This window comes from Amblyomma mixtum, chromosome 3 (assembly GCF_055824585.1).
Source record: "Amblyomma mixtum isolate Tamu chromosome 3, ASM5582458v1, whole genome shotgun sequence".
NCBI classification, from domain to species: domain Eukaryota; kingdom Metazoa; phylum Arthropoda; class Arachnida; order Ixodida; family Ixodidae; genus Amblyomma; species Amblyomma mixtum.
The window spans coordinates 298,671,828-298,693,743 of NC_143014.1; the positions used below are offsets into that span (position 1 = coordinate 298,671,828).

The 21,916-nt window shown below is 48.1% G+C and overlaps 1 protein-coding gene across 1 annotated transcript; it reads left to right on the forward strand.

Annotated features, from left to right (window-relative positions):
* Positions 1-733: 733 nt before the first annotated feature.
* Positions 734-15,894, forward strand: LOC149355350 (uncharacterized). Its single transcript, XM_089577625.1, has 4 exons — positions 734-901; positions 6,695-6,913; positions 14,166-14,346; positions 15,691-15,894. Exons 1-4 carry the CDS (start codon positions 780-782, stop codon positions 15,805-15,807), a joined length of 639 nt encoding a protein of 212 aa, XP_089433751.1. The 5' UTR covers positions 734-779; the 3' UTR covers positions 15,808-15,894.
* The last annotated feature ends 6,022 nt before the right edge of the window (positions 15,895-21,916 follow it).

The following is a 21,916-nucleotide window of genomic DNA, read 5'->3' on the forward strand; positions in this document are numbered from 1 at the left end:
GCTTTTCAACGCAGCGGTGGCCCCTAGTGGTTGAGTATCCGCCTCGCATGGGGTAGCTGCGAGGTTCGGTGCCCAGTGCCGCCGGGTACCCAGCGGTGATGCAATGGGTGCAAGGCTCACCTGGTCTGGTGCTCGGCTTAAATAGGGTAAAATGCTTGGGAAAAGAATCTGACTTCAGCTTGATCAAACGAAAATACCTTGTGCCATGGCGCTGTTTGGCCGCGGATGCCGCTGGGCCATAAAAATTCACTATCATCATCATCCTCATCTTCATATTTTTGTTTTTATTTACCACAAGGCACACAAGACCTTCCTTTAACCAAGTGGTCCAGGGGCAGTGCGCTCGGCTCACGACCGAACGGGCAGGGGAACGGTTGGAACGTTTTTTTTCTCCATCTTATTTGAATTACCTGGGGAAGTCATGGGGCTTTGACGTCGAGACCGTCTCGACCAATCCCCCAATTTTTTTCGACAAGTCAAAGCCAACTAAGACGCCGGGTTCCCCGCTCAACGGGACCGTTAAGGCTCTCCCTTTAAAACAGGAAAAAACGAGCGGGGTGAGCACGCGGGAGCGGGATTTTTCGCAGTGCGTACTCAAGCACTGCCCAATGGCTTCATGCAGTGCCTGACAAGAAGCCTGGATAGCGAGCGCCACAAGCGTGTGTAGGCAGTAGTCCGGCATCGTGTAACAAGTGCTGGGTTTCATCTTGCAGGTCTCCCAACGATCGAACCAGTGGGAAGCTGCAGTCGTGCTGGTGGAGGAGTGCTACCATTTCAGCATGGCGTCGCTGGGCGCATACGACATTGTGCAGGATACGTACTACGCCGTCAAGCCGAGGAACCACTCGAGCAGCATTCTGACGAGCCTCATGCTCTTCATTTTTCATGTCGCCTTCTTGGGGTACGCCCGCAGAAACCTGCATGCCAGAAAAAAATAACCTCTAAGCATTTCTCTTATCGCGCAATGAGCAGTAGCCCCTGCAGTCGTCTCTTTCTTAGCGAGTAAAGAACGAGGTAAAAATGCTACAATTCAAGCGGCGTTTTCCGCAACCAACATACGCATGTGCAAAGCACTAACTGCGAGACTAATGGAAACCATCAGCACAGCATCGTCCCCACATAGTCAACAGGGTCGCTGTGGTGACTCAGTGGTTATCTCGCTCGGCTGCTGGCCTGAAAGACGCTGGTTTGATACCGGCAGCAGCGGTCGAATTTCGATGGAGGCGAAATTCTAGAGGCCCGTGTACTGTGCGATGTCAGTGCATGTTAGCCCATTGGGAAGCAAGAAAGATTTAACCAAGGGATTTTCTTAATTTTTAGCCCATAATGCTCCCTTATACAGCAAAACAGATGACTGAAATCAGTCACGCAGGTGTACTTTTTATAGTACGATGGGTCCTCTCCATAGCACACGTGGCTACTTCGCTCCACTCCTGCTTGGTGGCGTGAATTTTGTTAATATGTCCGTGATTTTTACGCAAGGCGATACAACACTTCTTGGAGGCACTCATGAATCATTTCTGGCTATACTGTCACCGCAGTTACTCTAATTTGCGCGGGAAGCTTTCTTCTTTTCAAAGATTGGTTTATTGGGGTTTAACGTCCCAAAGCGACTGAGGCTATGAGAGACGCCGCAGTGAAGGGCTCCGGAAATTTCGACCACCTGGGGTTCTTTAACGTGCACTGACATCGCACAGCACACGGGCCTCTAGAATTTCGCCTTAAAGAAATTCAGCCGCCGCGGCCGGGATCGAACCCGCGTCTTTCAGGTCAGCAGCCGAGTGCCGTAACCAGTGAGCCACCGCGGCGGGGCCCTTTTCAAAGAAGCATCATACTTGATTCAGCCGGTGTGTCTGCGAACCGCTGGTTGCTGCATGCCAGGGTGTAGGTGATGACGAGTGACATTCTTACCAAAGAAAAAATAGTCAGCAGGCTCGTCTCTAGCAATTTGTAAAGTATTCAGGCGTTCACAATTGCAAAGTTGAGCTTTCATGACAACACCCAATCCCTCTTTTTATCCCTCATGCCGATGTAGTAGCAGTTGATGACTTGATCCCAAAGGTCGACACCTGCCCTACAGCTGTTGTAAAAGGGAAGGAGTTTTGGCGCATAAAAGTTCTGTTTTTAGTGCGCTGTAGGCAACCACCGCTTTAAAAAACATGTGGAGTTAATGCTGTTACAGTTTCACTCCATAGTTACTACATTGTTGTCCTTATACTTAAATAAACGCACTTAACCTACACTATTGAAGCAAGAACAGATTTTTCCTGTCTGCTTCCATTTGGTTGCGTTCTTTGGGCCCAGTAGACACTTCCTAACCCCCTTTCGGCGAACAGTTTCTGTAGCCCGAAATTCCTCCCTGCGGTGTGTTACAAGAATGTCTTGACTAGTAAAGAAATTGCCAAAAAAGACGAAATGGGCAAAGAAGTGTTGAGATCACTTCGGGCAACATCAGAACAACACGCGCTTCCAAAAGTTTATTTTCCGAACTCAAGGACCTTCTACAGAGATGTGAAATGCATAGCAGTAACCATCTGCTCTGCAGAACATCTAGTTCTTATAACAAAAACTTTATTAAAACCAATTAAAATCACACCATCGTCATATTCAGGATAGCTAGCGACAAGTAGAGTAGTCTCTGAAGCCTCGCTGAGCAGATAAGGTGGTTTTGTAGCGAGAGCTACACCACGCTACCCAGTCGAGAATTTTACCGTGAGCCTGGGAGGCCGATAGTTCGCATGCGCGAAAGCAGAGAGGAGCAGCAGGTGCGCGGCGCATGACGTCAAAATTCGCCGCCGCCTCCACCCGATGAGATGCGCCGGCCAGAGTACGCCCGCTGGCGCCGCGCGTGAATGCGCATGGGCGGCAACCGTAGAAGGGCAGAAGGTGTGCGGTGCATAACGTCACAGCTCAGCGGCCGTTTGCGGGGCCGTGTGAATAAACTGCGTATGCGCGGCTGTGTGTATAAAAGCTGGGGTGATACGACTCGGTGTATCACAATCGCTTAGTATGGGTGACGAAAAGGAGACTCCAGCCACCGCTATGCGGCGGTATCGATGTGTTCCACAGAATACTTCTTCAAAGAACAAGTTCGACAACATTCTTAACCAGGGGGGAACTGTAGCTATCGCTACGCATATCCTGGCATAGCGGAGCTAAGCCACTGCAAACTTTTTTCTGAAAAATTGCAAGCAACCATAAGATCTATGACCAGGAATAGATAGCCGCCGTTGTGCACACAGGAGCATCTAGCAGCATATAATTCATCACCGCGCAAAAAAAGCCAATGGTGCAGGGCATTCAAAGCATCCTTTGTTTAATTTCGTCTTTCTTGCTGCTGTATTGTTGAAACTAGCTATGTGCATAATTGCGGTCGCGAGAAAATCATAAGCCAGCGACTGCCGGTGCAGTTCGTCGGAAACAAATACCCTGAAGTTTCACCATGGAAAGATTACATACTGAGGATAGGAAACGGGTCCTCTTAGTTGAGAGGCGTCGGCCGATCCCCTGGTGAAAAAGCATAAAATACTTGAAAACAAATATCGTAACATTAGTGTTGAAGTAATAGAAAAGTTAACTGCAGTTTTAAAATTATGCTCGGCGCTAATGGACTAAAGATTCCCAAGTGGTCGAATTGTGTAGTACTTCACTGCGGCATCCATCAGAGCCTGAGTCGCTTTCGGACGTTAAACCTCCATAAACCAAACCAAACCAAGCATAGTCAACAAATATATAAACGTCACCAATCGGAGGATGCATAGGTAATTTTCGGTGCAAATTACTCTTCGTGAGCGCGATGTCAAACATGCGTGCCGACTACGGTTGGTCATTTTCAGTTTTGGTTGCAAACGCGGTTGCCGCTCTTGAGGTCATGCGTAGTCTTAAAGGGCAACTCCGGCGATTTTCTGCGTGTACTAAGTCAGTAGTTGATTTACATAGCTGAAGGCTTTCTTATCACAGTACTTGACTTCATTTTTTACAGTACGCAAACAATAATTTTAATAGAAAAAATTTTGAATCCAAATCTAAGCTCCCGCGGGGGCCTAGATAGCTGCTTTGTGTGGGCATCATTGATGACGACATAGGTTGGCAAGCGAGCCACAATGCCGCTGCTTCTGCCCTGCCACGCTGCGGCTCTGCGCGAAAAGCGAATCGCTGTGAGAGTGCCAAATGGCGCATAGAGGATTGAAAATCAGTGATTCTTTCTCACGCTCATCAGGCAGTGATAGCGATGAATGGATAATAAGTTACAGCGTAAGCGATTCCCCATTTGCAAACTACCGGCTGCGGCCAGAAAAGCCTGACCGTGGCATGTCGTGCTATTCTCTGCTTTCCTGAGAGCTTCACTGACGAGCTGGTTTGAATATGAAATACAGAGTGAGTGCTGTGCAAAAACATGAAGCTGTGCACCCGTAGCGTAAGCAAAATTGTGATCAAGAATTGTACGGGCCGGACGCAGGAAAAGGTGACAAAAAAATTCCCAGTGTTACCGCTTGAGTAAGAGAAAAAAATAATGCAACAGTGCATTGTATGCATTGCCAACGAGGGCAGTAATAGGTAGCAATCTGTTGCGCAGGTAAAATACCGCCGCAGGAAGCATATTAGCAAGAATTTTGTATGCATTTATGTGCTCTGACAGCCTGATGCAAGTGGCATATTTCGTCTAATAACGAAGCTGCAATTGTAACGGCGACCGAACGCTGGTAGTCCACACTCTCTTCCGATGTCGGCTCAATTGCCTCAGTTACCCTGAACTATTTTGGTTGCGGTCTGTCTGTTGCAGTAATATTAAGAAGTAAGAAGACACATTTCAAGTTACTCACCTCAGCTCGCTTCCTGTTCTTTTTTGCTGCCTCCTGGCATATTGGCGGTTTAACAAGCTTCGCTTGCATGAACAACGTAGGGACAGCGTCCGACTTCAATAATGGCCTCCTCCATCAGAAGCTCCTCCAAGCTCCTCCATCAGAGGCATCTTGTCTTGGTAGCAGTCCCGTGTGAAATGTTCCGAGGAGACACGCTTTCGCAAATTAGACCGTTTTAGGCGCCGGATAGGATGAGTCCATTTGTCGCGTACCTCTTCAGCGTTGGGAAATTTGCGATAATAACTTTCTTGTTTTCCACTGAGTGGTTCCTGTATCCCACAACAAAGCACCAGTTACCACCCATTGCTCCAAGGACATCATTGCTCTATGTGTGAGCTAAATCTACAATGTGAATCCACGATGCTGCTCGCGGGCAGGCCGTCGCCCGTCTTCGATTGACAGAAAGTTCCGGGGCTCGCGCCTAACCCCAGCCCCGTGGCAGGTTGTGCCAGGCATAAACACAACGCGTAAGTCTACAGCCAAACCTGAATCTATTTCTCAGAACTGTTCTGACTTCAGTCTGTTCGGTAATAGGCTACGTCGAGTAGGGCCATTGCACTGTCGTCGTCGTGTGCCCGACGCTACTTCTAACCTGAGACGTTATCGAGCACAGGGTTGGCCGTAAAAAACTGCTGGTCAACGCTAGTCGCGAGTGCGAGGAACTATCTTTAAAATTACTTGTGAGAAAACTAAAGTGTTCTCAGCTGTGCTGTTTAGCACACACAACCTTGACACCGGGAAGAATTTAATAGAAATTTCACAGACATGTGTGAGCGTTGAAAAATTGCCGGAGTTGCCGTTTCAGTTCTCATTTCTATATCCATGGTCAGAAAGCGATCAGCTGCGTCGCAAGACTTGGGTTAGGGCTGATAGTAAAGTGAGAAGATGAAAACCAGATAGCTTGATTGACCGTTAGTTTCTCCAGGACTACGGCTACATCGGCATTTTTTCATCCCCCTTTGTGTGGACGCCCTAAAGCAGGCTTTGTTTTCCTGAGAACGCGTTGGCGCCTGGGTGAGAACAATACAGGTGCGCCGAGCCTATCGAGAAGAGTAGTAAATTGAGCTTGTTGGCAGGCAATTATGAGGATGGAAAAGCGCAAAGGCACAAGGACGACATTGTTAGTGGGCAGGACGTCCGTACCAGCCATATCTCTAACCCCGCGCTTGGAGCTTCCTCGATAACAAGAGCGCTCGAGCGCGTATATTTATAGGTAAAGAAGAGGCAGCTTTCACTCGGTAATTTGGCGCCATCGCACCTCACGATCTCCGTATGTCTTTGCGTTGCGCGATGGTACTCAGACACCTCAATTCACTAGCGCTGAATCCATCCCAGCGCACCACCCACGAACTCTCCAGCAACCATGCAATGGGAAGAGCGGTTGTGTACAATGACGAGCGATCTTTGAATGCGTGAAGTGGTGTGAAAATGGCCGAGGCATGAAACTTTCTACCCGCAGTCACGTAGCCATCTCATGGTGTGTTTTTTCTGTGCCATCCGCTAACCTTCCACACAGCCTATTTTTCGTAGCTTCCGAGTGGTGGCGCCACAGGCAGCCATGAAATAAAGGTCAAAATTGGGTGTCGAAGCCAAACAAGGTTGTGTACTAAGGGGCCCTCAAGAAAAAGTGGGACGGGACGGTGTGTCGCGCGCGGCGGCTTCGTTGAAGAAGAGCCATGCTTTTAACGCGGCTAACTTTCTAGCATTGGTTTAAATTTTGATGTAAGAGTTTCTTGCATCTTTTCGTGTGCTGTTTCAAGAGGGCTGTAATTTCATCTCAAGACATGCATCTAGACTTTCCATGCTTGGTACAGATGGCTGCCTTGACGCAGGAACCGTGGGGCGAGCCAGCTGATTCCATGTAAGCTGATTTGTCTGCTTGACATGCTACTGCACGTAGCTGACATGGTCTTGGACGTTGTGCTGGTTGCGGCGGTGATGCGCTGCTTCCAGGATCCTGTCAGAACGGCGGTGCTGGAATCTGCGAGCTGCCAGACTGCCTCGCTTGTGAGAGCTATCATCAGCATCCTGTACCAAGTCGCTATCCTCATGTGAGTCCCCCATGCTTTGAAGGTAGCTGTCGCCTTGGTGAAAACTTCTGCGAAGAGCGCAAGCCGAGGATTCGCGGACATCAATTTTAATTGCGAGGCAACTGTCGAGTAGTGTAAGGTACTGCTATAGAAATGTCAAAGGTATAGTGGTCCTTTAATTCGATGCTAAAAAAATCTTCCTTTTATAATTTGTCGATCGCTCGCATCGAGTATGTAGTTTAGTCTTATGGGGGTTTAAGGTCCCAAAGCGAAGCAAGCTGAGGGACACTGTTGTGAAGGGCACGGAAAGTTCAACCACATGGGGTTCTACTAAGTGCACTGACATCACACAGTACACGGGCTGGGACCCAACCCGTGTCTTTCGGGTGAGCAGCTCAGTGCTATAACCACTGAGCCACCGCGACGCCTCCTTAGAGTATTAAGGTGAAAGCCTTCAATGCCTCATACTGTCTTGACGAAGACGTGTTAGCAAATGTGTCCGTGTTTCGGATGCATGCCTTATATGGGCATATGCGAATCAGTAGCCAATCGATACTTAATCGGGTGCAATCGAAAGACATCGGAACATGCTATAAAGGGATTTCATGATTATATCATTGTACTTGATGACTAAATGACTAACTGGTAATTAGTAGCAAAGAAGTGGCATGTGGGACTGTGCACTGCGTCTATACCTTAACTAACACTAACTAATCAGTGTACTAGTTAAGGTCACGTTACCTACCACTGACCAGACATTAACCAGTATCACTAAATATGCAAGTCATGCTTAACTATCATTAACCTTCAGTAATAGATGTTTCATAAACACTGTGTCGAACATTTTAGAGAGTTCCATCACTTGACAAGTGAGTGACAGGACATGATGGATGGCATTAGAACAATGGTAAAGGCCATTTAGCCTAATTAGCCTTCTAGTCAGACCACATAATTAAAACCGAATCGGAAATTGGTTGAGTTGGGGAATCGAACCAGGGTCTCCGGAGTGCGAGACGAGCACGTTAACCACTCCGCCATGCCAGCTAGATGGTTTGGAAGAACAGAGGCGCGGCTAGCTAATACGGCGTCTTCGTTCACTCCCATCTTCATCCCTTCCCTTACGGCGAGGTTCAGGTGTCCACCGACATATGCGAGAGAGATACATTTCTTTTCCTCAAAACACAATTTACCGTCGAGCAAGGCGTAGTGCCCAATGGGCGATGGCGTTCTATGGACTCCCTGGCAGCGTTGCAAGACGCTGTCGCGTTTCGCTCTTAGAGGCGAAGCTTAACTTCTTAACTACACATCAGTGACATTTCGCCTCACCGCTCTTTAGCTCAACAAATGGACCCCTGAATTTTTTAAGACTGCCACAGAAAACCGGTGAAGAACGTGTTTTTTATGATAGCAATACCCGTAATAGCAAAAACATGCAAGTCTGCCGAGAGGCATCTGCGGATATCATGCTCGATGTAGTTGAATCTACAATATAATGAAAAAACTGCGATAATAAGCAACTTCCCATTGAAAAAGCACTTCTCCAGAATTTGTGTATGGGGAAAGGGGGGGGGGGAGGGGCACATTTACTTTACTCTTCATATGTTCTGGAGGGGTTTGTTGGGTCGGTTATAAGAATCAGCCGCTAAAATTACTATTACAATACACAGTTGTGGTTGTTATTTCAATACTTCTTCATTTTATTTATTAGCATCAATGTGAATATTGATACTCAATGCAGTCACCAGTATAAGCTATAAATTAAGGTTATAATAATGTTGCTTACGTATTTCAGTAGTGGTTATAGTAATCACTTTGTTGGTGAGGAAGCTCTAAATGAACAGCGCAGCTGAACGATCAAAACACCCTAAAAACTTTCCTGCTCACGAGTCTCATCTAGCCTTGTATATGTTGCAGAAAGTAACTGATTATAGTTACAGTTACTCCATCTGAAATATAGCTGATTTTTGGTAGTCAATTACAGCCCCAGAAAATTAACTGCACAATAGAAAGAAATAGTTGATTACTATTTTGTTATTTGCCGTCCTACTTTTATTGCCATAACAATAATTTGCTCTGACTGCAGTGAACTACTGCGGCTTGCGGGATATTGTTACTTACTTGTGATGGGAGTCCGGGCAGTGAGGAAGACAGCGAAAAGTTCTAAAACAAAACTTTATTGGGGCTGAACTGCGCCCACAATGGACTGAATCACTCGGCGGCTGCGGAAGCAACAAGCTTGCTCTGCGTTCGTCGAACAGTATGCCTGCAGTTTTTGGCCGCGCTCACTTTAAAGCTGACAAGGAACCTTCAAAATAAGAAACCAAAAGCAACTACAAGAATCTGGAAAAATGTGGAAACAATTTTTCGTGGCCATGATCAGTCGTGATAAGGTTGGTCTCATCTCGGGTCACAAACAGAATGATAAAGCCGCCTGCCGGCGGTTTTGAGCGTGAACGAGCGAAGTAAAAAGATGCGCGGCAATATTCTGTAGCTCATTAATTTTCAAGCGGGGTTGTTGTTTCAAGTTCACCTGGCTGATTCTCTCACATTTCCTCCTGAAGATATCAGCAGTTACAGTGAACACTCTCCGGTGTATGCGCTCTAGGGAAGGGCGCGGTGTTATAACGTATGAACGCCTGCGCACCGGATGGCAGTGGCGCAGTGCTTTGATGCTATAGTGTCCAAGCCCCCTATGCAACGCCGGTGCTCGTTGTTGCTCGGGGCTTTGTGTGGAAGCTTCCGAGTTTGGTGAAGTGGAAGCAGCGGTGCCATCTGAGAAGACGAAGAGAGCCTACTGACAGGTCACGTGATGCATCTTGGGACGAGAGCTGCCGTCGAAGACAGCAGTCATTCGGTTGCGGTCCCGGCATGATCGCGCGCGATGCTTCTCCGTGTTGTCGCTCTGTAACGAAGGAAGCATCCTCACTAAACCAATTGTTTGCCGTCAGCTTGAGGCTCTCAAAGCTGTACTGCTGGTTGCAAATAGCTTTTTGGAAAAAAGTGACTGATTACCAGTACTCAGTTACAGACAAAATTTAAAACTGGGAACAGTACCGTTAAGAAAATCAATCCATTAATTATAAATATACAAGAAAATCTAGTTGCCTAGAAGCAATCAATTATTTTTAACGCGTTACGTACAAGTCTGACCTCATAACAGCGTTTATTTTGAATGTTGGTGTGTTTTGGCGTCGCAATACGCATGCCATTCAGTACATGGCGCGTTACTAACGGTTATTTCTGCTCAAAGACGGCTTGGTGATGAGGATTACTGGTCACTGGCCAAAGTCAATAAAGATGGAAAGACGTTTCGGGAGCGCTACGGCTCCCTTGTTCACTGTGAAGCAATCGGCGCACGGATCCGTCCTTTTGTAGGACTCAGTAGCGTTTTTAATGATTTAGCATAAATATGATGTAGAGTCCCGACATTCCTCTTTAGTGTGTTAGACGATGTCTGTATGATAAGCGACTCAAGATTTTGCCGTGCTGGTGTGTTCTTTTCTGTTGTCAATAGCTTTTCTGTTGTCAAGTCTGCAGTAAAGATGGCAATCTAAAGAGCGAAATGAAAATAATAGAATCCGATCTGCGAAGAAACGGCTATCCTCTTTCCTTCATCAGGAACACCGAAAGAAGAATACCAGCGAATCAGCCTGCCTCTGAAGAAATCGAGAGCACACAAAAACCAAAAGAAAAACGAGCTGCTGTCCCATACGTAGCGGGAATTAGCGAAGCGCTTGCACGTATTTTCCGCAAGCATGGTGTCAACATCGCGCACGTCCCCGCTGGCAAGGTACAGACAGAACTGGTGAATGTGAAGGACAGGCTCCCTCGTGAAAGGTTTCCAGGCGTAGTGTATGAAATTGACTGCGCCGATTGCGCGTCAATATATATTGGTGAGACAAAGGACTTTAGGAGACGCCTGAGAGAGCACCAGACCGACGTCCAAAACCAGAAAGTAACATCTAGCGCCATCGCCGAGCATGTGCAAGAATCCGGCCACGAGATTAACTGGGATCAAGTAAAGATATTGACAGCAGAAAAGAACACATCAGCACGGCAGAATCTTGAGTCGCTTATCATACAGACATCGTCTAACACACTAAACAGGAATGACGGGACTCTACATCCTATCTATGCTAAATCATTAAAAACGCTACTGAGTGCTACAAAAGGACGGATCCGTGCGCCGATTGCTTCATAGTGAACAAGGGAGCTACGGAAACGTCTTTCCATCTTTATTGACTTTGGCCAGTGACCAGCAATCCTCATCACCATGATTCCTGACCAGACGGTACGCTGTCAAACCCTCGACTATAAAGACGGCTTAGCTTTTCGAAGGGGCCTACAAAAAAAGTCTCCACTACAGGGGACGGTAATCACCTTTCATTTCGGTTACATTCGAATTCTCGATATGAAAGCCGGGCGCATGTGCGGCGTTCTGTTGCAGTCCGTATGTGCCCTGTTTTTTTTTTTTCCTAATCATAACTTAAATAACATGGCCTTGCATGTCGCCTTTAGACCCAGGGGTTCGGGAACGGTGTCAGGAATTTCTCTGTAATTGAAAATAAATTTATTAAGCTTTGCGAATAAATAGACTATAAAGCTTTATATCTAATTTAGCGCATTTCATCTGATATGCACTGTGAACAGAAGGCTACTAATATTTGCCGCGTCACTGCGGCGCGTTATGGGCCCCTTCGAAGATCTGATCAGTTCTTCATGCCTTGTAATATAATCAGGGTCTCGATCATTTCAGTGAGGAATGGACCGCTTCGTCCTGTGTGCGAGTCTGTGATTCATGTCCGTTTTTTGCCCTTTCAAAAGTATAAATTCACAATAATTCGCCCAGCTTTCTGTTCTGACTGAGTACTGTGGCAGGCCCGGCGCACAGGGTACAACTTGCGCGTTCCAGGGCCGGTTATATGCAACTCTTTATCCTCATTGAAGACAGGTTCGGCAACGTGTTCTCGCTTGTTTTCTCGCGCGAAAAGATGACCAAAAAAGGGCGTACAAAGGTCCCCTCGACCACGCCCTGTAGGAGCGTGACGAAGGGTGGCGAGAGACAGATAAACTTTGGAAGAGGGAAACACGAGTGTTGCAGGGAGCCTTGCAACTGTGCTACCCCTTCGAAGCCCCGTGCTGCGTTTCCTTGAACCCTTATCGTTCACACTGACAATAGGCTGCCAGTCACAGCAATATAAAGAAAAGGGATTGTTCACTGGCTCATTTCTTTGTGCTATGCAAAACGATAAGAGGACGTTGACGAGTTCATATTTGAAATGCGAGAGAGAAAAGTCAACGTCGCGGAGCACAGGCACTATCACGGGAAGGGTGTGAGACGGACCCTATCGATATCGCGGCGCACTCGCAACTGTTTTGTGATCATGAAGCGAGCGCAGGCAGGCGGAGTGGCTGCGGCGATCGCGTTACGTATACATCCTTCGACGAGCAACGCAGCGCGTAACGACTGCCAATCGACGGTCTAGGGTACTGGTGCGGCATGACCGATACCGAAGGTGACGGCCTTGTGTCCTGTTGAAGCGCGGTCTCGCGAGCCTCTAGAGACTTAAGTGCGCCGAGAAGCACACCGCGCGTGTAGAACACTGAACGCCGGTTCTTTGCAAATCGAGGCAGTGAAAGATAGAAAGTGGCACATGTCTGATTTTTTTTTTATGCGTGAAGTGTACCTCAAGGCATTGCTCTAGAAAAGGGAGGGTTATATAGGTGAAAGCTAGCAAAAGGGACTTGGATGAGTTTAGTTCAGGAGGCCGCAATGGTGGTCCATGTAAAGATTGTCCAGTGTCCACTTCTTGTAGTCGTCTTCATGGTTGCACCGCAGACGTGCCTATCTGTTGAAGTGTCTGCGCACAGAGGCCGTCGCTCAGCATATCCGCAAGTGTCACACGCAGCTCGCGTCCGGTGGAGTGCTGCCGCTCGAACGTATGTGCCGTGTACTGCGCTCGTGCAATCGTCGCTTCTCCTGGCGAGCGCGTTGGGCGCGCGTACTGTCTTGCACTCTAAGGCCGCAAGCACGTCCTGCTCATGCCGGGAGTGCCAAGCATACATCGAAAGCCCTGCCAAGCAAACTCAAATGGCAGTATCTAGTAACACTAGTGAAGACTAGTAAAAAAAAAAGAACGAAAAGATGGAAGCCGGCCTCTCTTGTGAGCCCGTGGGGCATCCTGGTAGCACGGATTGAGTCTCGGCCGTCACGTGCGGCAGACATTGGCGAGCCCGTACAGAAGAGGAAGAGGCGCAACAGCTGCATGAGAGCCTGGTTTCTGAATACCGGCTACATGTAACGCTACCTCATGAGCTTCTTTTTTCCCGCCATGCCACGAAGTAAAAGAGCTTACGTATTATGTGCCACTGCCAGTGCTTACGTTTCTTTGCCCATTTCCAAGAGAAAAAACCATCAAATCGACCCGTATTCGTCTTTATCATTTGCTGTTTCTCTGCGGATCTGCTAAGCTTATCAGTGACATTTTTTTTTTCTTATGCGTACCTAAATGATAATACTTCCATTTCTTCAAGCCATAATTTTCGCTTTGCTTTAAGTTGTTAGGCTGCTGGAAAAATAAAAATGAAAAAACACTATTTCTGTGCGCAAGGGTGCCTCTTTTCAAGTATGTCATTGGCTGTTTCCGCAAGCAAGCTACGGTGACATCAAGACAGGTTTTGGTCGCGGATATCGGAGGCTAGGCTATTTCGCCATTCACTTCGAAACGGTGATCAAGGAGTCCTCCTCGGTCCTTACGGCATAAGTTTGAATACAGTGGCGGGAACAAATATTTTTCAACATTACATCTGTTTTTCTCAGCCGTAAAAGGGTCGTTTAGTCCCTGACTAACGAGAACACAGTGAGAAAGAGAAACATAACGGATTTTTAATGTGAGCAAATATTGGATGAATTATTCTCACTCTCCCTCTGCCATCGGTAGTGCCATATGGCGGCCAGGAGATGTGTTTTCGGCAATTGTATCCATTAGTGCACTTGTCGAGATTGCGTTTGCTTGCCATTCTCTTAGTGGTTGGAACAAGAGTAGACGAAGCACATGGTAGTGAGAAACGAAATAACTTGAAAAACCGGAAAAATTCAGCAAGATCTAGCGTCCAAAACGCACTTGGTCTTCTATTTGCACCATTTGCTGCGAAAGTTTTTTTTTCTCTTAAAGCGCTTCTTCCCGGAATGTAGTGTTTTCAGATGTAAAGGCAAAAAAGCAAAAGTGAGCATTTTCTGATGTGGTCCTTACCAGAGCTGCGCTCTCCGCAGCGCCTACTACTGCCGCCTGAAGATGACCCCCGCTGAGAAGCCACCGTGCTACGCTTTTCTCTTCCTATCCTGGCTTCGCGATACTGCGTGCAGGCTGCTGTACCAGCCCGAGGCCGCTCCTCAGGACACGCAGGTGGTTGGAGACACGCTCGAAGTGGAGCGCATGCTGCACGTTGACCAGGTAAAAGGGCACCGGTGCAGAGCGGCCGAGACACGGCGAGGCGCAGTAATATTTCATTCGTGGAGGTGTTCGTTTTCAGCGGAAGTTTAGGAGAGAATTTAGCGAAGAACAATATTTTATATTATTTTGAGTGAATTTTAGGTACCATAATTGCCTTTTTTATTTGAACTTAATGTGGTTTACGAACTGCTGCAGGGGAACACGGCGAGAAGAATTTTTTTGTCTCACTGAGATATTTTTCGGTTACCGCATGCAACATCACTGGCGAGGAGGCGGAGCAACGTGTGCTATACGCTGTTCCGGATATCGGTAGCGAGTTTCAGACTCACGTCGCCCAGTTTAACACTGCACCCCTATTGCGGAAATAGGATCGCCATGCATATTTTCTCCATTTACGGTTACAGTATTGTGATTTTGTTATTCAGGTATAGTGTGCGGGGGGGGGGAGGTCCCACAATAAAAAAATAGAAGCAGCGTCGGTGAAAAACACTTTTTAAATTAACAACCAACGTAAATTGAGAATATAATACGCATTTCAGTATTATGCGGGAGATTTTCTTTGATTTTATTCATAACTATTCCCACTATCCAGACATTTTTATTTCGAAATAAAGAGACCTCCGCTGGACTGGCTAATTTCGGGTAGCGAGAACTTGCTTTTGTCACGGTAATGATTGTTGTGTGCTTTAGAGCAGCATATTCTTCTCATCACGGGCGTGGCGCTTTCGGAGGCAAAGGAGGCAGGGATTGCAGCTTCCTAGGGAACGCCGGTATGGTACCCCCCGAAGGCTTGTGGTAGATTTTTACTTGCCAAAGCCGCACTGCTGGCTCTGAGGCGAACCGTAGCTGGTGATTGGGGACGTAAATGTTCCAGCACGGGGGTTTTCCAGTGTGTGTCTTAATGTACGTACATGGCCTGTTTTTTGCATGTCCCTTCCGCCGGAATGTATTACATACTTCTGGGTGCAGTAGACTTCGTTCTAATGGCAGTTATTCTGCAGTGTCTTCCAGCTAACTATAGGGCCACCTGTAATAGAAGACTGCGCTGCACGGACACTCACATAGTACAGGCTTGTAGGCAGTCGACTTGACAAGATGGGCATATTATTAGGTGCGCCTAATTTGCTAATTAGCACTAACCGATTTGCTGCGGAATGCTCCGGCCGAGCGGAGGCGCGCCGCAGAAGCCGAGGCCAAGCTCCCTGCGGCCAAAACGGCGCCGAAGTTTTTCGCTGCGTGTAATGAAAAACCAACAGCTGCGCTCAAATTTCGCGTCACCGAACACTGTAATTGTCGGTCTGGTTATCAGTGCTGGACCTCTTTCCTTTACTCGTTTTTTTGCAGATATGCTACGCTTCATTCGAGTTCTCCCGTCGCCCGGCTGGCATCGGCGTGATAAGGCGGTACACAGCGGCGACCACTGCCTGTGATGCGCAGCATCAGGACGATAGCGACACCTAACGAGGCCCCACGATGTTGCTGCTGTCGAGAAGCCGGCCCTGAGCCTTTCGTCAATTTTGCCGACGGGCAGCAGAAGCAGTTTCGAAGGCTTTGTCTGCTTTTCTTGCCTTTTTGCTCTTTTATCATTAAAAGCTGCTTCAAGTGTGAACGTTTACTGTGAGATCACAGTTATAATGCGAGTGGCAAACACTCTGACTGCCAAGAAAGCCGTTTTTGTCTGTCGCTAGTTCCTTGCTTCTTGCAGCCAGCTGTACTACACTACAATGAGCGAAAAATAAATCCGTAGCGCGAAGAGGACGAGGGCTGAAAGGAGTTACACACTTCCATTCAGTCCTCTTCCTTTGTGCGCTGCAGATTTTATTCCTTAACTCGTTGTGTGCCCTGCGTAGCACCAGCGCCTAAACCTGTGACACACCTGTGTGTGCTGTGTATGATGGCTTCACCCTTTGCTTTGCTAATTCGTATTCTGCTGGGAACGACGCTCAACTATCATGCATATCTACCGAGAGAACTTTTAAAAGCACTGCAGGAGGTCATAGCAAGAAAGGTTGCCAATAAAAATGATTTGTTTGGTGCAGCACTATAGCTGCAGTCGGAATCTCCATGTGCATAGCCGCTCATTTGGAGGATCATCTTTAGAGAGTAACCGTAAAAACAATTCACAGATTCATAATCTGTTTCTGCAGATAAAGAAGCGACGACTAGCCTAGGCGAACTCCTGTATGTTCGAGGTTACCCGAAAAATGGAAATGATACCCCCCCCCCCCCCCCCACACACACACACAAGCATTTGGAAGGCCCTCGAACCGATACCCTATCGATTCGAAGTTCAGTAGAGCGCTGCTGCATGACCGGTTCTGATGGCCATGGAGTCTGTTGAGTCAACGGTGCAACGCAGAACTGTATGTATTGAGACTTTTACCACCTTAGAGGGCTGCCCAAGGTTTCCCGCGTTGCTTCGATCAGCGGCACTACGCACTCTCTTGCGGTGTGCGTTCACGGTACCGAAGCATAAATAACGATACAAAACTTGAGTTTTTTGTGGTTCTGAAGTAGAAGCTGCGGTTCGGATGGAACGGTCTCCAGGCCTAGGTGATCGGGTCTTTAGAGTGTGACAACTGCACACTTTAGAAAGCTGTCTTGAGGCCTTACTTCAAGGGCGCGAAAAGTTGGCCCCACGTTAGGCGCAAGGCAAGGGCCAAGGCTCTACATAAAACGCACGGCAACGACCAGACATGTCTTATACAGACGCTACAGACTACCCAACTACAAAGGCAAAGGTAATAGTCATGACTGACTGGAGCAGCGAAGCGAGAACAGCCACAGTACGCACCGACAGCAACAGCACGGAAGCGAAAGGGTGAGCAGTAGCCCTCGCCGTCAGGATTCGTCCCCATGACAACCTTAAGGTTATGACTCACAAGACGCATGCCTAAACAACGCGCGTCGACGTATCTCGGTAATGTCACATCAAATCCTGCACCGAAACCAGCACATCCCGCCAGTCTGTCTACTCTGAACACCTGGGCATGCGTCTGTTCGTCGTAATAAGCGCGTTCATGCCACAGCCCGCGATCTCACCCTCCGGGCACCAGAGGAAGGCCACCACAATCCAGACTGGGCGGGAAGTATCCTACTTAGGTACGCAAACATAAGCAGCCCCCGTAAGCAGCCCCCAACGCAACTGTAATGACCCTGCGACCATGTATGTATAACCTCCAGGGAGACATCACTCAACGCCTGCCGCCAAGCACGGAGACGAGCGGCTGTCACTCATGCGCGCTTCGCTCTTTTGTCGACGGCGCGTGTGGCGCCGCTGCAGGCGTTCGCCTTCGGGCGTTTCCTGGGACCAAGTCGTGGGAACCACCTGGCCGGCTTCCTGGAGGCTCATCAGCTGGCAGCTGCGTCTGGTTAACTGCGCGCCCAATTGTGGATGAGGAGGTGGCCAGAGTAAATGACACTTTCGGGAGTTTTTATCCACGTGACTCAGCAGAGGAAGGCAATGGAGAGGGGAGCGCCGTTACTGAGTACGCGATTTTGGCAAGATGGCAAACCAGCCAATGAGCGTCATTGGCTCCACTCGAAGGCGGTGCGCAAGACGAAGTCCATACGATTGTACGAGAAAGGCGGGAAGACAACGGGAGAGAGAGAGACTCTTTAATGGAAGCTAGCTTTCAACTAGCACCTTCTCCAGCCTGGCGCTCAGGCACACATGCGGAGGAGGAGGAAAAACTTTTATTAGGTATATTGTGCTTATCTTCCTAAGTGGAGCCATCAGGCCAGGGCTTCATGCGCCGCCGCGATCCTGCAAGCCCGCCAGAGCGGCTGTCGTTGGTCTTGCGGGTTCGTGCTGGTTAGGGCGGGCATAGGAAGAGGGGCTTTCAGTCCATGAACCCGTTGGCCACCGCTGTCTTCTAGGCAGTCGGCTGCGTGCTGGGCAGGACATCGTCGCAAGAGGAAGGGGTGGGGTGGGTTACGGGTGGGACATCGTCGGGTGGTGTTGTGCAGGCCCAAATGGAATAATGGAGTGTAGGTCGGTGTTGGCAGCTCGGGCATTTCTACGGGTAAAGGTTGGTCTATGCTGGTTGTCCAGCATACATATCTGAACGACCAGCGCACACTGACCGGCCAGGCAAGCCGGATTGCAGCAGTTAATAGGGCCTGAGCTTAGGGCTTCTCCCTCTGGGGGCTGTATATATAACCGACGACGAAATAATGGTTTTCGGTAGGTCTGTCGGTCACGTTCAGTGCACAGTTCGGACGAAAAGAAGTGGCCGTAAGCGAGCCTCCCGTGCTAAGGGGAAAGGACAACACGAGGCGGCTCTGTCACACAAGGAAACCAGCGGCCAGATTTTCAGGACGTTCTGATCACTGCAGCACAGGGGAGGTTGGTATGCAGCAGCCTCTTACTAGAGCACATTGTATCTCCGCGGCGGTTTAGCGGCCATGCCTAGCTGCACACATAAGTTCTCACTCTACCTGCTTCTAGGGAGCAGTGGTGTCGATACATAAATCGCTGAAATAGCAAGAGTGATACGAAACAGTACCGGTAGATGGCAGTGTATAGGAATTCTTTGTTTACACTGCCAGGAACGCCTGCGGATTTCATCACTATTATAGCTGTATCTTGCCCGTGGCGTTTTTCCGAAGCGCGAACGGCACAGTGCAGGAAGTCAGCAGCACCACTCGGCGGAGATTAGATTATTGGTGAGAAGAGCGTTCAATAAGTTGATTTTGTGGCCGGCTCGGGCTCAGGCTTGGTAGGCTCGGAGACAGTGCCACGGCGCAGTTTGCTGACCGCTCCCCTTTTGCCATGCAGATGGTCATCTGCCTAATCAGGAACTTGCGGATTCCCGCTCTGGCTTGTGTATCCCCGGGTGCCTCGTCAGGACGGGCCTTCCACTGCCAGGAAAATTGGTCGGCCATATGCCACCCCTTCCCCGGTTTCAACTCATCGCCATTTCAGTCAACCTTGTCGCTGGAATGTGAGATGCCTGTCCTCGAACTACACTGGAAAGATTCATCGCCACCAAGAGCAGCCAGTCCGACAGCTATAAAAGAAGAGCCACCGTCGACACAGCTTGGTGGGCTCGGAGACTGTGCCACGGCGCAATTTGCTAACCGCTTCTCTTTCGCCATGCAGGTCAGTCAAATATACGCGCAATTACTTCTTGGTACAGCTCCCGAGCCCACAGTATTGTGCCGCTATTGCTTCTGAATGTGCCCATGTTGTCCGCCTGTTACTGACCTTATCGAGTAATGTAGAAACAAATCCTGGCCCTGCTAACCTAGACACTAACCCGACCGTATTGCGAAAACTAATCGCAGGCCAAGCGCTACATGTAGAAGAGATAAAGGACCTGAAAGCACAGCTGACAACGACAGAAAAAACAATAAACGACCTTAACAAGCGCATGATCGATTTAGAGGACCACTATCAGACCCTCATGCCCCTACGCCAAGACATAGAAACCCTGCAAGAGACCTCAACTGAAACAACTCGCCTTGTTTCAGAGTTAGAGGCTCGCAGTGATGATGCTTAAAACCGATCACGCCGTTGTAATCTGATCTTCTATGGAATCCCTAAAACCACTATTAATGAGACATATGCTCAGTCTGAGGAATTAGTCATCCAGATTTGTCATGAAAACTTACAAACCGTTATTAACCCTGCTGACATAGAACGGGCACATCCTTTAGGGAAACATTCAGATGATCGGAATCGCCCAATGATAGAAAAATTCACGCACCGGAAAACTAAAGACGCTCATCTATCAGATGGCAGAGTGCTGAAAGGAACAAAATACAGTATAGGCGCAGACTTCACTCGCCTCGCTCGGAAAGCAAGGAAATATCTACTGACCTTTGCTAAATCCAAATCAGTAGCTTATTTTCTGTGTTACAAAACCTTGTGCATCGGCCCAACGGTACATTTTCGACGAGGCAAAGAACTGTGTCACAGAAATTCCGTAGCAATCATCTCATTCCTTAAATGTAAAGAACAAACCAAGACCCCCTTCCAGATTGACCTTTCGTTTTCCTCAATTTACACTAACGTTCGCAGTTATTTTCTGAAGCGAGAGCTTGTGTCCAACATGTGTCAACAGCAGCAAGGGCAGCCTGACGAGACCATCTAAATCTTGTCCGCTATCATTGCAGCATCAAGTGCGCGGCCAGTATTCACCGGTGTTGGAAGCAACCGTCGGCAAGGAAGGCCGCCAGCGTGACGACAACAATACGCCGGTGACGTCACGTCCACCAGGGAAGCGCCTGCTACAAAAAGGGCCGCGTTTCCACCGAGGAATCACTTGGCAGCAGCAAGGGCAGCCTGACGAGACCATCTAAATCTTGTCCGCTATCATTGCAGGTTAGAACGTTTTCCATACAGTGAATTGTCATTTCTGTCCTTTCTGCCCAAACTGCTGCCAACGCCGTTGCTTGTGTGCACTGTTTTGTTGCATTTGAGATGGGTGAATCTACTGAACTTAGGAAGGAAGTGCGCGAATTTCAAGCAAAACTTGAACGGGATCGAAGAAAAGAGCTAAGGGAAGTAAAAGCAAGTCTCGAATTTTTCAATAAAGAATTCGAGGACAGCAAGCAAGAACGTGATGAGCTCGCAAAGGTAAACAAAGAGCTCCAAGCGGCTAATGAAAAGCTATTAGAAGAATGCGAAGCGCTCAAAACGCAAGTTTTACAGCTCGAGGATCGAGTGACTTTCTCGGAGCAGTATTCAAGGAATCGGAACCTTGAGATTAAAGGGATACCTTTCTCTGAAGATGAAAACCTTCCTGATGCTCTTGATACAATAGGGGAGGTTTTAAAGGAGCCTATTGCGAAAGGCGACATTGAAATTTGTCATCGCGTCCCTGCAAAAAACTCCCACACTGTACCGAATATCGTTGTGCAGTTCCAAAGCCGTCCCAAGCGAGACGCTGTGCTCCAAAAAGCACGTAAAATGCGCTTGTCAACTGAGGACCTGGGTTTTTCACCGAGCTCGCCCCTTTTCATCAATGAGCATCTTTGTCCAGCACTAAAGCGAGTACTTGGCATGGCTATTGAACAAAAGAAAGCAAAAGGGTGGAAATTTGTCTGGACAAGCAATGGTAGGGTTCTTGCCAGGAAGGAAGAGTCGTCATCGATTATGTACCTTCGCAATGCTCAGGACGTGGAAAAAATGGTTTAAGCGTCTTCACTTGTTTATATTTGGCATCTCGCCTGTAAAATTGCTGAGTCTCCGTTCGACATAAACACCACGTTTAATACATCGAGAAAAATTGGCTTGAGTTCCTTTTATCTGAACATTAGATCAGCAAGGCATAAAGAAGATGAGCTTACTATCCTTCTAAATGAATTTGTTTTTGACTTCGATGTAATAATGTTGACAGAAACGTGGTATTCAACAGATACAGAGGTTTACAGGCGTGATAGATATAATAGTTTCTTCCTAAACAGACCTAATAAACAAGGTGGGGGGATTGAAATCCTCAGCAAAAACAATCTAGAATGTGAAATCATTCCTGAACTGTCTCTGTTGACTGAGGATTTTGAATGCCTATGCTTGAAATCGAGAAACTATATCTACTGCGTGATCTACCGACCACCAAACGGT

Bases quoted from the DNA above. Each gene is read 5' to 3' on its own strand.
- LOC149355350 (XM_089577625.1), top strand. From the start codon at position 780: ATGGCGTCGCTGGGCGCATACGACATTGTGCAGGATACGTACTACGCC. The intron at 6,914-14,165 runs GTGAGTCCCCCA...CGCTCTCCGCAG, and splicing joins TACCAAGTCGCTATCCTCAT to CGCCTACTACTGCCGCCTGA. The intron at 14,347-15,690 runs GTAAAAGGGCAC...GTTTTTTTGCAG, and splicing joins GCATGCTGCACGTTGACCAG to ATATGCTACGCTTCATTCGA.